Source organism: Anarhichas minor, unplaced genomic scaffold (assembly GCF_050575085.1).
Source record: "Anarhichas minor isolate MPS153535 unplaced genomic scaffold, ASM5057508v1 ptg000119l, whole genome shotgun sequence".
In the NCBI taxonomy this organism is placed as follows: Eukaryota; Metazoa; Chordata; class Actinopteri; order Perciformes; family Anarhichadidae; genus Anarhichas; species Anarhichas minor.
The window spans coordinates 37,129-47,466 of record NW_027466565.1 but is presented as its reverse complement, the minus strand read 5'-3'; the positions used below and the strand labels follow the sequence as shown (position 1 = coordinate 47,466).

The 10,338-nt window shown below is 44.9% G+C and overlaps 1 protein-coding gene across 1 annotated transcript; it reads right to left on the bottom strand.

Moving 5' to 3' along the window:
• Positions 1-2,959: 2,959 nt before the first annotated feature.
• LOC142940906 (protein sprouty homolog 3-like) lies at positions 2,960-3,868 on the bottom strand. The gene has a single exon (XM_076083110.1). It carries the CDS (start codon positions 3,866-3,868, stop codon positions 2,960-2,962), a length of 909 nt encoding a protein of 302 aa, XP_075939225.1.
• Positions 3,869-10,338: the final 6,470 nt, after the last annotated feature.

Genomic DNA, 10,338 nt, shown 5'->3' with positions numbered 1-10,338 from the left:
ATTTTATGATGAAAAATAAACCCAAAATGTCTGAATTAAAAAACAACTCTTTAGGTTGCTTTATTGTGACCGATGTTACACATCTGAAAATAAATGTTTCCTGAAGAAAGAGCCGAGCTCAGCTGCTGTTACTTGATGCTCAATTGTTGAAAGCAGACCATAGTACTGAGCTAACACAACGTCGACAGTCAGAGTTGCCCCAAACGTTCCTGAGTTGATCACAAGTGGACAGGAAATAAGTAAATGTTCACTGTAATGGAAAACAGACGTAATCAATCTCATAGAAACAAAATAAAGCAGAATAAAAATAGTTATGCAGTTAATAGCCCATATTTACATATAAAAATATAGCAAAGTAACATTTGTGTGCATGTGACAAATACACACGCTTATAAACACGCATACACACACGCATACAGCTGGCACTGTGTGTGTGTTGTTTTCCATCAGCGTTTCCTTCCTTGACGAGCCGTCCACTGCTGCTGTAGTTACGTTTGACGCTAAATTTGAACCTGAAGTGCAAACTATTTTTATTTTTCTTCCATGAATGGTCTCCATCTTACTTAATGGCGACACCAACATCCTCTCATATCCTCTTTTCTTTCCCCTCCAGCCAACCTCTTTCCTCCCAGCATCCCTCTCTCTCCCCCCATCAGCTGTCCATCTGCCAAACACCACAACTCCATCATCCACTCCCTCCCCTCCCTCCATTTTTCTCCGGCCCATTAAGAGCTACCATGAAGCTAATTGCCTGTTTGATCAGCTCTCTATGGACCAGGAACTGGAGGCTTTTAGCCCTCTGAGCGTGAGAGGAGAGACGGACGAAGGCAGGAGGGATATATGGGTGTGTTGTCAGCTGGCTTGGTTGTAATTGTATTTCTTTGTTTCTTTTTAAAAGCTCATTTTTTCTAACTTTTGCACATTACCAAGAGCAGCTACTGATTTGTATTAGGTCTTAGTGGCTTAGACGTACTGTGGTTAAAGTGCCTAAGGGGCTAATCACACCGACACGCATCGCTACCAGGCGGCAACCTCCGGTTCTGCCGAGTGAAGTCAAAGCTTCATGTGTTAAAGCTGCATTCTCTCTAATGTCCACCAGGGGGCGACTCCTCTGGTTGTATAGAAGTCTATGAGAAAATGACTCTACTTCTCTCTTGATTTATTACCTCAGTAAACATTGTAAACATGAGTTTATGGTCTCAATCTCTAGTTTCAAGTCTTCTTCAATACAGCATGATGTTCATTTAGTACATTATGGTCCATTTAGAGTCACACAGACCATAAAGCAGGGGATGCTCCTCAGTGTGTTCGAGGCCCAGCTGCAACTAAAATGTTTACAATTAATTTGTTGACAATAAATGCTACAGCTCCTCAAGACCCAGGCCAAGTTCCTGTGTCTTGTTGCCACGTGTTGATCACAGATACGGGGGTTAGCCAACAACTACGGCTCAGGGTTGCTTAAGGTGGACTGGACCTTTTAAGGTGGACTAGCCGTTTTCATTTTAGTGACAAGCTTTTTATTACGAGTTTTGTTCAACTTTTGTTTTTAAACGTTTACATTTTTTAACTGTTTCAAGTGATCGCAGTCATCGGACTAAATTGTTATTGTTGGTTAACGGTTAAATATTAACATCCTCACTACTTCAGACATTAAAGACTTATGGCAGCCGGCTTATAATACAACCAGGCTCAACGAATTACATTGAATTTAAAAGACAGTGACTGGCATGACCATAATCTTTTTTTTGGTGTTGTGCTGCTAAAGCTGCTGTTCAAGGTAGTGACTGGATGAGAATGAGATGGTCCAGAAGAATAAATCGTTTGATTCGAGGATGGGAGGAGGAGAGAAGCGTGGGGGGGGGCAGAGAAGGAGGGAGGTTGGCGGCAGACTGACTTCGGGAGGAAACCCGACCAGACCCTCAGAGCTCCACTGAAGCAGCGCTGCTAAAAATAAGACAAGGGAGGCTTCTTCTGCTGAGAAAACAACATACACACAGCTTCTACATACACAGGTTGTTGTACAGTAGGAGGACACACACACACTCTCTCACACACACACACACACACCACACACACGCTGCCTAGTGACAATGGATGCACCCTCCCTCCGGTTAAATAATCCCCCATTCAGCTCTTGGCTGCTGGGGTAAACATCGTCCATCTACCTCACAGTGCTTTTCCTTTACAAATGAGCTTAATAGCATTGAAATTCACTCAGTTCGTACAGTGCATGGTCCCTTTTTGGTGTCAAACTGTTACAGATGTGTCTTTGTTCTCGCTTTATGCCTTGGTGCTTTTGTTAAAAGACTCCCAGTCAGATATGCACCGCGGCACGACGTTTTTGTTTTTTTCTTCATTCATTAATCGTGAACCTTTTGTGGAGTTTTCTGAATGTCATCGTGGTCCTCGATCTCTCATGCATCTTCTGATTCTCTCCTCTTGTAGAGGAGAGAAACTGTGTTGGCGTAGACCATTTCACATCGCCACGGGCGTCTTTCCTTCCTGATTTGGTCCATCGCCCGTCTGTGCGTTCTCTCTGCAGAGGGTGGGGAGGAAGGAGGTTCAATAATAAATAAATAGATTTTAACTTGTCCAGACTACACCACAGAATGCAGAGAGAGGTGATTTCCGTCTGGATGTCTTGGTTAAGGTTGAAGGGCAGTCCAGCAAAAGCACGACAGCTTCTTCTTCTTCAGCGTGAGTGTTTTTAGGCATGAAGTCTCCGACATGAACAGGCACAGTAAAGCTTTGGTCCCTCCTGAGTTGGAGATGAAGTAAATTCAAGGTACATTAGGTGAACAACACTTCACGATTGGTTGGTTGGCTTGTCGTATGTAGGTGGGTGGGACACATTGGCATTGTCGTCACAATGTCAGCTGTGACACGGTTGATTGGCGACAGCATTGCTTTGGCGACGGCTGAGAGGGAATTGGATTCACCTGGCCCCCATCCAGGCCTGTCATAAGGGCTTCTCCAGGGCCTTGCTGCGGAGCGAGGGGTGACCAGGGTTAGGGTTGGAGGCGGAGATCTTGCGGCACACGGTGTTGGTGTTGCTGCACCTGCAGCCGGGGCGCGTGGTGCGGTCGTGGGCACACTGGCACAGGGCAAGGCACAGCCTGGCAAGGGGGTAGCAGCAGAGGCAGGGCAGGCAGAGCGCCAGCAGCCCCATGGTGCCCCAGCGGGCACAGGCGTGGGCCGGACCGCAGGAGCACGGCCGGTCAGCACAGTTATCCTCGTCATCCTGGGCGGAGCAGTGGTAGAACAGGCCTTTAACGCAGCACAAGCAAGTGCCGTACTCCACGGCGCTTTCGGCAGAGCACAGACAGCGCTGTCCGCAGGCCCAACAGGAAGGCAGGCGGCGGGGGGCGCAGCACTCTTGGCACTTACAGCGACCACACCGCTCGCAGATGAACAAATGAAGGCCCTGCTCAGCCTCGTCCTCCGTCAGGCCTTTGCCAAAGGAAGCGTCAGGCTTGAGTTCTCCTTTAGGCTGAGAACGGACCACCGAACCGAGGCCAGAATGAGATGGTGTCAAACCCGCCAGTAGCCGCTGGTCTGAGGTGGCACTGGTCCGAGACATGGAAGAGCTTATGGTACTGGAACGGCTCAGGTGGGACAGGTGAGCGTGCTGCTGCTGACTTTGGCTGCGGGGCAGGGCCGAGTGGAAAGAAGGCTGTGGGTAGTGGGGGTATACTCGGTCGTCATGGGCATAGAAAAACCCGGACTGGGATGCCGGTTCCAGCGCCACGGGCCTCTCCACATAGTCATTGTTGGCCCGGATGGCACGTATCTGGTCGAGCGACAGCACTGGGACCTGCTGGAGGTCCAGTCCGTCCAGCTCCATCCTGAAGGAATGAGCAGGGTCCATCCTGGTGAGCCAGGCTGGGTAGCACCAGGGCTGCAGGCCGGAGCTGGGGCAAGGTGCTCCCAACGCTCACGGCACATCAGATAAACCTGCAAACACACAGAGAAAGGACAGAAATTTAACTTTCAATGATTCAAAGTTGACATTTATCAGACAAGCCTGTTATAAAACAGACAATGCAAGTTTTATTCCATTTGTTGCATATAGCACAACTATTGCTGCTGTTGTAAATGACGTTCATGAGCACACACCCACTGAGCCAAAGAACGAGTGAGAGTCACTGCTCAGCGAGAATAAGTAGCACAAAGACAAACCCAGCAGCACAAAGGCTAGCCCAGTAGCACAGAATAAATACATTGAGTTGCTTATTTATACTTATATTACAAAAAAGAACATAAGCAAACATAACGAACATAGCAAACGTAGCAAACATAACAGATGTAGCGAACGTAGCGAACATAACAGATGTAGCGAACGTAGCGAACATAACAGATGTAGCGAACGTAGCAAACATAACAGATGTAGCGAACGTAGCAAACATAACAGATGTAGCGAACGTAGCGAACATAACAGATGTAGCGAACGTAGCAAACATAACAGATGTAGCCAACATAACGGTCGTATCGAACATAACAAACGTAGCGAACAAAGCAAACGAAAAAGCCCTTGAAGGCTCCCCAATGGACATTTCCTCTCAGGGAGTCCCAAGAACTGTTTGGTCCGAAAACGCCTAATGTGAAGTGAAATTTAAGAGGGGACACCACATTACATACAGCAAAAAGGTAGCCTATTACTCTCCAAATAGCAAAGCCTCAACACAACCATCAGCCATGTCATCATGACCGCTTGAGGTTCTCCACTGCTCAGGCCAACACTATTATTAGCCTGCCAGAGCCAGAGAGATACGACCATCAGGTCCACACTGTAATTTAGCATCTGTTGAACACAGCTGCTGCTGCCACGGAGGAAAACCCACCTGCAGAGCCTGGCAGCATCGCCATGCCAAGCAGTTAGAGAGGCCATGAAGGAACTGTAAAGTCGCAGGTTTCATTCTGAAATAAATGCTTGTAGATCAACAGACACGTTTCCTGTTGAAGGGTTTACAAGCTTTACAAGTATATGGATCGGCCCCCATTCAGCAGAACCTCATTGAAAAGGTTTTAGAAAACCAGAGATTAAATATAAAGTGCACTGAGTTTGGTTTGTGGTTTCAACCAAGCAGAAGCTGCAGCTGAATGCTAAAGACAGTACGGAGATGCCTTAGGACGTGGCTTCTTTAATGCCGACCAATAAATGTTGAAAAACTAACCCTGGACTATTTCCTGGTGAACTTTTTTTATTTTTATTTTATTGAAAAGTGTGTGGATTATCTGAAGTAACCGGGACATTGTTTCTGGAAAGATTGATTTTGAGAAAGCTAAAGCTAATACATTAAAGACGTTTGTTAATTATGTAACTCTTCTTGGTTGGGCTAAGTATAGCTATGGTGTAACTAAGCTAAATAACAAACTATACGTGACTATATGAAAGTACTAAGTTGAGGAATACACAATATAGTAGTGCATTGTGTACTCATTATAATGCCGGGTAAGACTGCCACTAAATGCTTGAAAGTTAAATCTAAATTTGCTTATGAGTGCAGTAAATGCATGAGCATAAAAGTAGATTAAATAAAAGGTCCAGTAGAAAGTGCAACTGATTTGATTTCCTGCTCAGACATCAGATAAATGAAAAGACCAAACTCTAAACTCTCTTCATATCTGCTGCTCCCTTTGGAAGGACAATGAGCGTTTCTTTGTATTTGTGTGATAAAGACAGTAGAAAACCATCCGACCAGCATGCACAAATACTGTACACTCGAACATACATGCTGAGCTTTTTACATACACAAAGAAACGGCAGTCTTGCCATGTGGCCGCGGGGGAGAGATAGCTGGCTCGCTCCTCACATGGTGCCAGTCCTCTCAGAGAGTAATGAGGCCAAATGGAAATGCATTAAAAAGCAGCTCGGATCATGAGATTAGATGGAGGAGGGAAGCAAGAGGAAGCAGCAGCAAATAACCGTCTGAGGCCACGTCCACGTGAATACAGATGCATTCATAAAACACTGTTAATGTATCGAAGACTTTGTGTCCAGATTGATGTTTCTGAGCAGCACTTTAATGTCTTCTTTGTTTTTAAGCCCCACTAACACCCACTAACATCTGGCTTTTGTCTTTAGTGGGAAAGGTTACAATCGGCATTCTTTCCCAGGATGAATATTTATTGGCTCCAGCAGTGATGGAAGCATAGGACGCTAATTTTCATTTTTCGGTGTAATGCTAAGTAACGCGCGTTGAAGTGAATATATAATAAAATTAAATCAACAATGAGTTTGACAATTTTTTTAATCTTTTAACGTCCAAAACATACAATTAATATGCTTTCCTCAAAGCCACCGGACTCCATTGACAGAAACAGTCATTTTAACTCACTGATTGTGAAAAAACACAATCTCTTGACAGAAACAAAATAAAATGCATCAAAGCCGTCTCTGTTAGTCTTTCCACTGTTCCAGCAATCAACAATTCTGGTTTCAGAGTTTGAAAGAGAGACTGAATCAGTAACATATATATATAAAAAGTAACCGCGGTAGCAGTTTTACTGTTCATTAACCCGATGCCCCTGAGACGTAGAACGTGACACACTAGACCGGGAAACAAGTGTATCGTCTGTATTTGTGGAAAAGGGGATCTGAGTTCAAAGGTGATCATCTGATGCATTACCGCCACCTTCTGTTAAGGAGTATGGTTGAATGCATAGGCGATTGAGATCGTCATGGTGTCAGCATGCATGTATTCAACCGTGCTCGTCTGATCAACAAACAACACCTGAATCGACCCCCGATTACAACCAATAAACCTCCGCTCACTCCTCTCTTTCCAAGACTGAGCGAGGTGAACGGCGTTACCTCAGTTGTACACTCTGCAGCTCACGTTACCGCAGTTTCACAAGCGTGCAGAGAACTACGGTGGCCTTCAGGTAACGTTAAAACTTGAAAGTCTGTCTCTAGAGTCAGTGTTTGGTTTGTCCGTTGTGTGGAAACATGGCGGTGCAACATGGTGGACTCAGTGACGTACCGCTCCCTATGTAGATATGAAGGACGTATCCTAGAGTAACGATTCTTTGTGTCTGTCCACACAATGTCTTCTTGCCCGATGCATGCTGGGACATCACATCAGAAGCAGCAACATAAACAAAAGTTGACAGTAGAGATGGATTGTAATGTTCATATCAGGGCTGCATCTGTTTATTTCCATTATGTACTATTACGTATACATGTAATATTAATTGATTACCGATTAAAAAATTGTGGAGAAATGTAGAATTTCCTAAAGGACACGGTCAACTTGCTTACTTTGTCCAACTAATAGTCCCAAAAACCCAAATATATATCTATAACAAAAATGTCTGCAAACACTGCAAAGTAAAAGTTGCATGAATATTTGTTTTTGAAAAGGTTAATCACCTTTCAAAATTGGTGCAATTGTTAATTGTCTTTAGATTGATCTCTTTATTTCTAATTGATGAATTAAATAAATGGTCCAGTGTTATGTTGTCACATCAAACAAAACTCTTCACACATGTAAATTAAGATCAACGACCATTTAACAAGAGAAAATGCTGAGAATCAATCGTTTGAAATGTATCATGTTGTCACCAAACAACTTAATTAAAGGCAGATGAATTATCACATTATAGTATTTGCCCTGTTTTAAACAGCCAAAGAGTTAAATACAGAGAGTGACCTCAGGAAAATGCAGCGAGAAAGCAATAAGAGCGGAGCTACCAGAAGGTGTGGGGGACGTGGATGAAACCCAAGAATGGCAATCCATCACTGGGGGAGGAGGGGAGGAGGGGAGGAGGGGAGGAGGGGAGGAGGGTGATTAGCAAGCTTGGACTGTTAAAAAACAAAATAAAACAAAAACAGAACCACTTCCTGTCCTCCAGGCTTTCAAGGAGAGTCTTTTGTACATAAAAGTGCTCTTCCCTCCAGCGTCTCTCTGTATCTATCACTCAGTGCCCTCCTTCCAGAGGTCCAGCCACACAGGAGCAGATAAGAAGGCCCAGGTTGGTTAGACGAGGATGCATTTTCAAATTAGTCCGAGGAGAGAGGAGAGGGTCCTGGTGAGTAACCTCATCAGGCAGAGCGGTGCCGCGGCTCGCTCTTACTCTGCCGGCCTATCAGCCCATCTAATTGTTCAAAAGAAGAGGCCTGCCGTCCAATTCTATGACCTCATATTTACTTACTGGTTGAGCCAATCATTGTCCCCCCCCCCCCCCCCCCCCCCCAACACGGCACGAATACTAACTCGCGTCAGAGAGTTAAGAGACTGTGCAGTCATGACCGTAATCATTTACACCTGATTGATTTTTCGTACAATATATCAACATGACCTCGATCATTTTTACGACTTAGAAAAAGATTACTTCATGTTGAAAACATAATTCAGCAGCCGTAAAACAAACAGTGTAAAGCAGGTCTGAGCGTCTCTGAGGTTTTATTACTGCGATAACTATGAATCATGGGAGTCAATGCTTGTGACCTAAATGATCAGGGCTATACTTTTCCACATACAAACTTAAGAGAAACACTTATTTATATCTTGAATATTGTTTCTAGCTCTGGGGAGAAAAGACAAAGTAGCATCGTTCTCATTGGCCCTTTAATCAGCATCAGCACATGACTGTCTGGCTACGCTGGGACCTCCAGTTGTGTTGGGTAGTGATGCTCAGTCTGGCTCTGCTGGGATGAGAGCAGTGTGTGTTAGAGGATGGTGGAGGGCAGGCAGCACCTTTACCTCACATTACCAGTGGAGATGAGGGCAGTGTGTGTTGTCACATGTGTGTGAAAGGTTCCCTGTGTGAGTTTCTACGAGTGGGTCCCCGTTTTGTTTGTCTTGTGAGCAAACACGAGGACGCACATGTGCACGCAGAGCAACGCAATACACAGTCAAACGCTGTCGCGGTGTTACGGTGATCAACAGGTGGCGGTAACACGCCAAGATAGGCTGCAATGTGCCAACAAAGGAGACGAATACCAGCGAGTTAACACGGATGTAGACAAAGATTTAAAATGCTTTGTGAATGTTTTAATGAGCTCTTTTGAAATCACCTAACTGGTAATCGCTTGAGAGGCGCAGCATTTCAAAAAGCAAAAAACAATGTCATCTCTTGGTGACCACAAAAAAGTAACCCTGGGTGCTCTGTTCAGACGCTCAGCGTCTCGTCATGCTGCTGCCATTTCAGCATAGCGTAAATATGCGACGCTTCAATTGCAAAGAATTTAGCCTGTCCTCAGGAAAAAAGACTTCGGTGGACACGTCCCCTTACTTATTTATGTATTTAGTCCCACAAGCAGCAGTTTCTAGTCACACAAACATGTTTCTAGTCACGCAAACATGTTTCTAGTCCTGTAAACAGCTGTTTTATAGCCACACAAACAGCTGTTTCTAGCACCAGAACCAGTTGTTTTCTAGTTCAGCAAAAGGCTGTTCTAGTCCCCCTCTCAATTTTAACAGCCCCCTCAGTCAACTTCATTCTGGCTTTGGTGTTGGACTAAAACAGTGTTCCTTAACTCTTCAATGGTAATATAGGTCTATATCTGTTTCAATGCATATGACCCCCACCTCCTCCACAGTCCATAGTTCAGGGGAAACTTCAAGGGAAGCACGCTTATGGTTGACACTGAACCAACATGGCCGACTGCACAATGAGTGACTTATCCATCTGGCTCAGAGGAGAGAGGGAAGATGATGGGAGGGAAACGTTTGCCAAACGTTGCATTGTGTAAAATGTGAAAAGAAACTTTAGTGAAGCAAAACCAAAGAGAGAAATTCACAGAGAGAGAGAGAGAGAGAGAGAGAGAGAGAGAGAGAGAGAGAGAGAGAGAGCTGGTGTTTCAAGAGGCCGTCAGTGGAAACCTGAGGATGGACCTCTGTGCTGGGGGAGTATCAGTAATGACTGAGCCCCTGCCATGGGACACACACACACACACACACACACTGCTGCCCAATCAACATTTACACTGCTGGGTTTGAACTGTTGTTCACATATAAAACACGTTAGGAATTACCTTAAAAATCACTGAATTCAGTTTCCTGGAAAAGAGGCCTGGGAGGGTATTAATACGTGTTTAACACTAAAGTCTCTGATTGCTGGCTGTCAGGAGACGTTACACACCTGAAACGTTAAAGTGTGATTGTTGTGACGGTGGATTGTGTTTCAGTCAGCAGCACCATCGCACCTGCAGGAAACACCGTCGCTACCGCTAGCTACTGCTAGCTACCGCTATGCTGCTTATGCACAGCAGGTCATTTTAATTCCATTAGGAATGATTCTTATATAACGCTGGGAAGTATGGAAAGAGTGTGATATAATAATTCCAGCCCACAATGTCCTGATGGTTTGTCATCGTCCGTGAAACAGGAATCA

Coding starts and splice junctions, on each gene's coding strand:
- LOC142940906 (XM_076083110.1), bottom strand. CDS start 3,868: ATGGACCCTGCTCATTCCTTCAGGATGGAGCTGGACGGACTGGACCTC.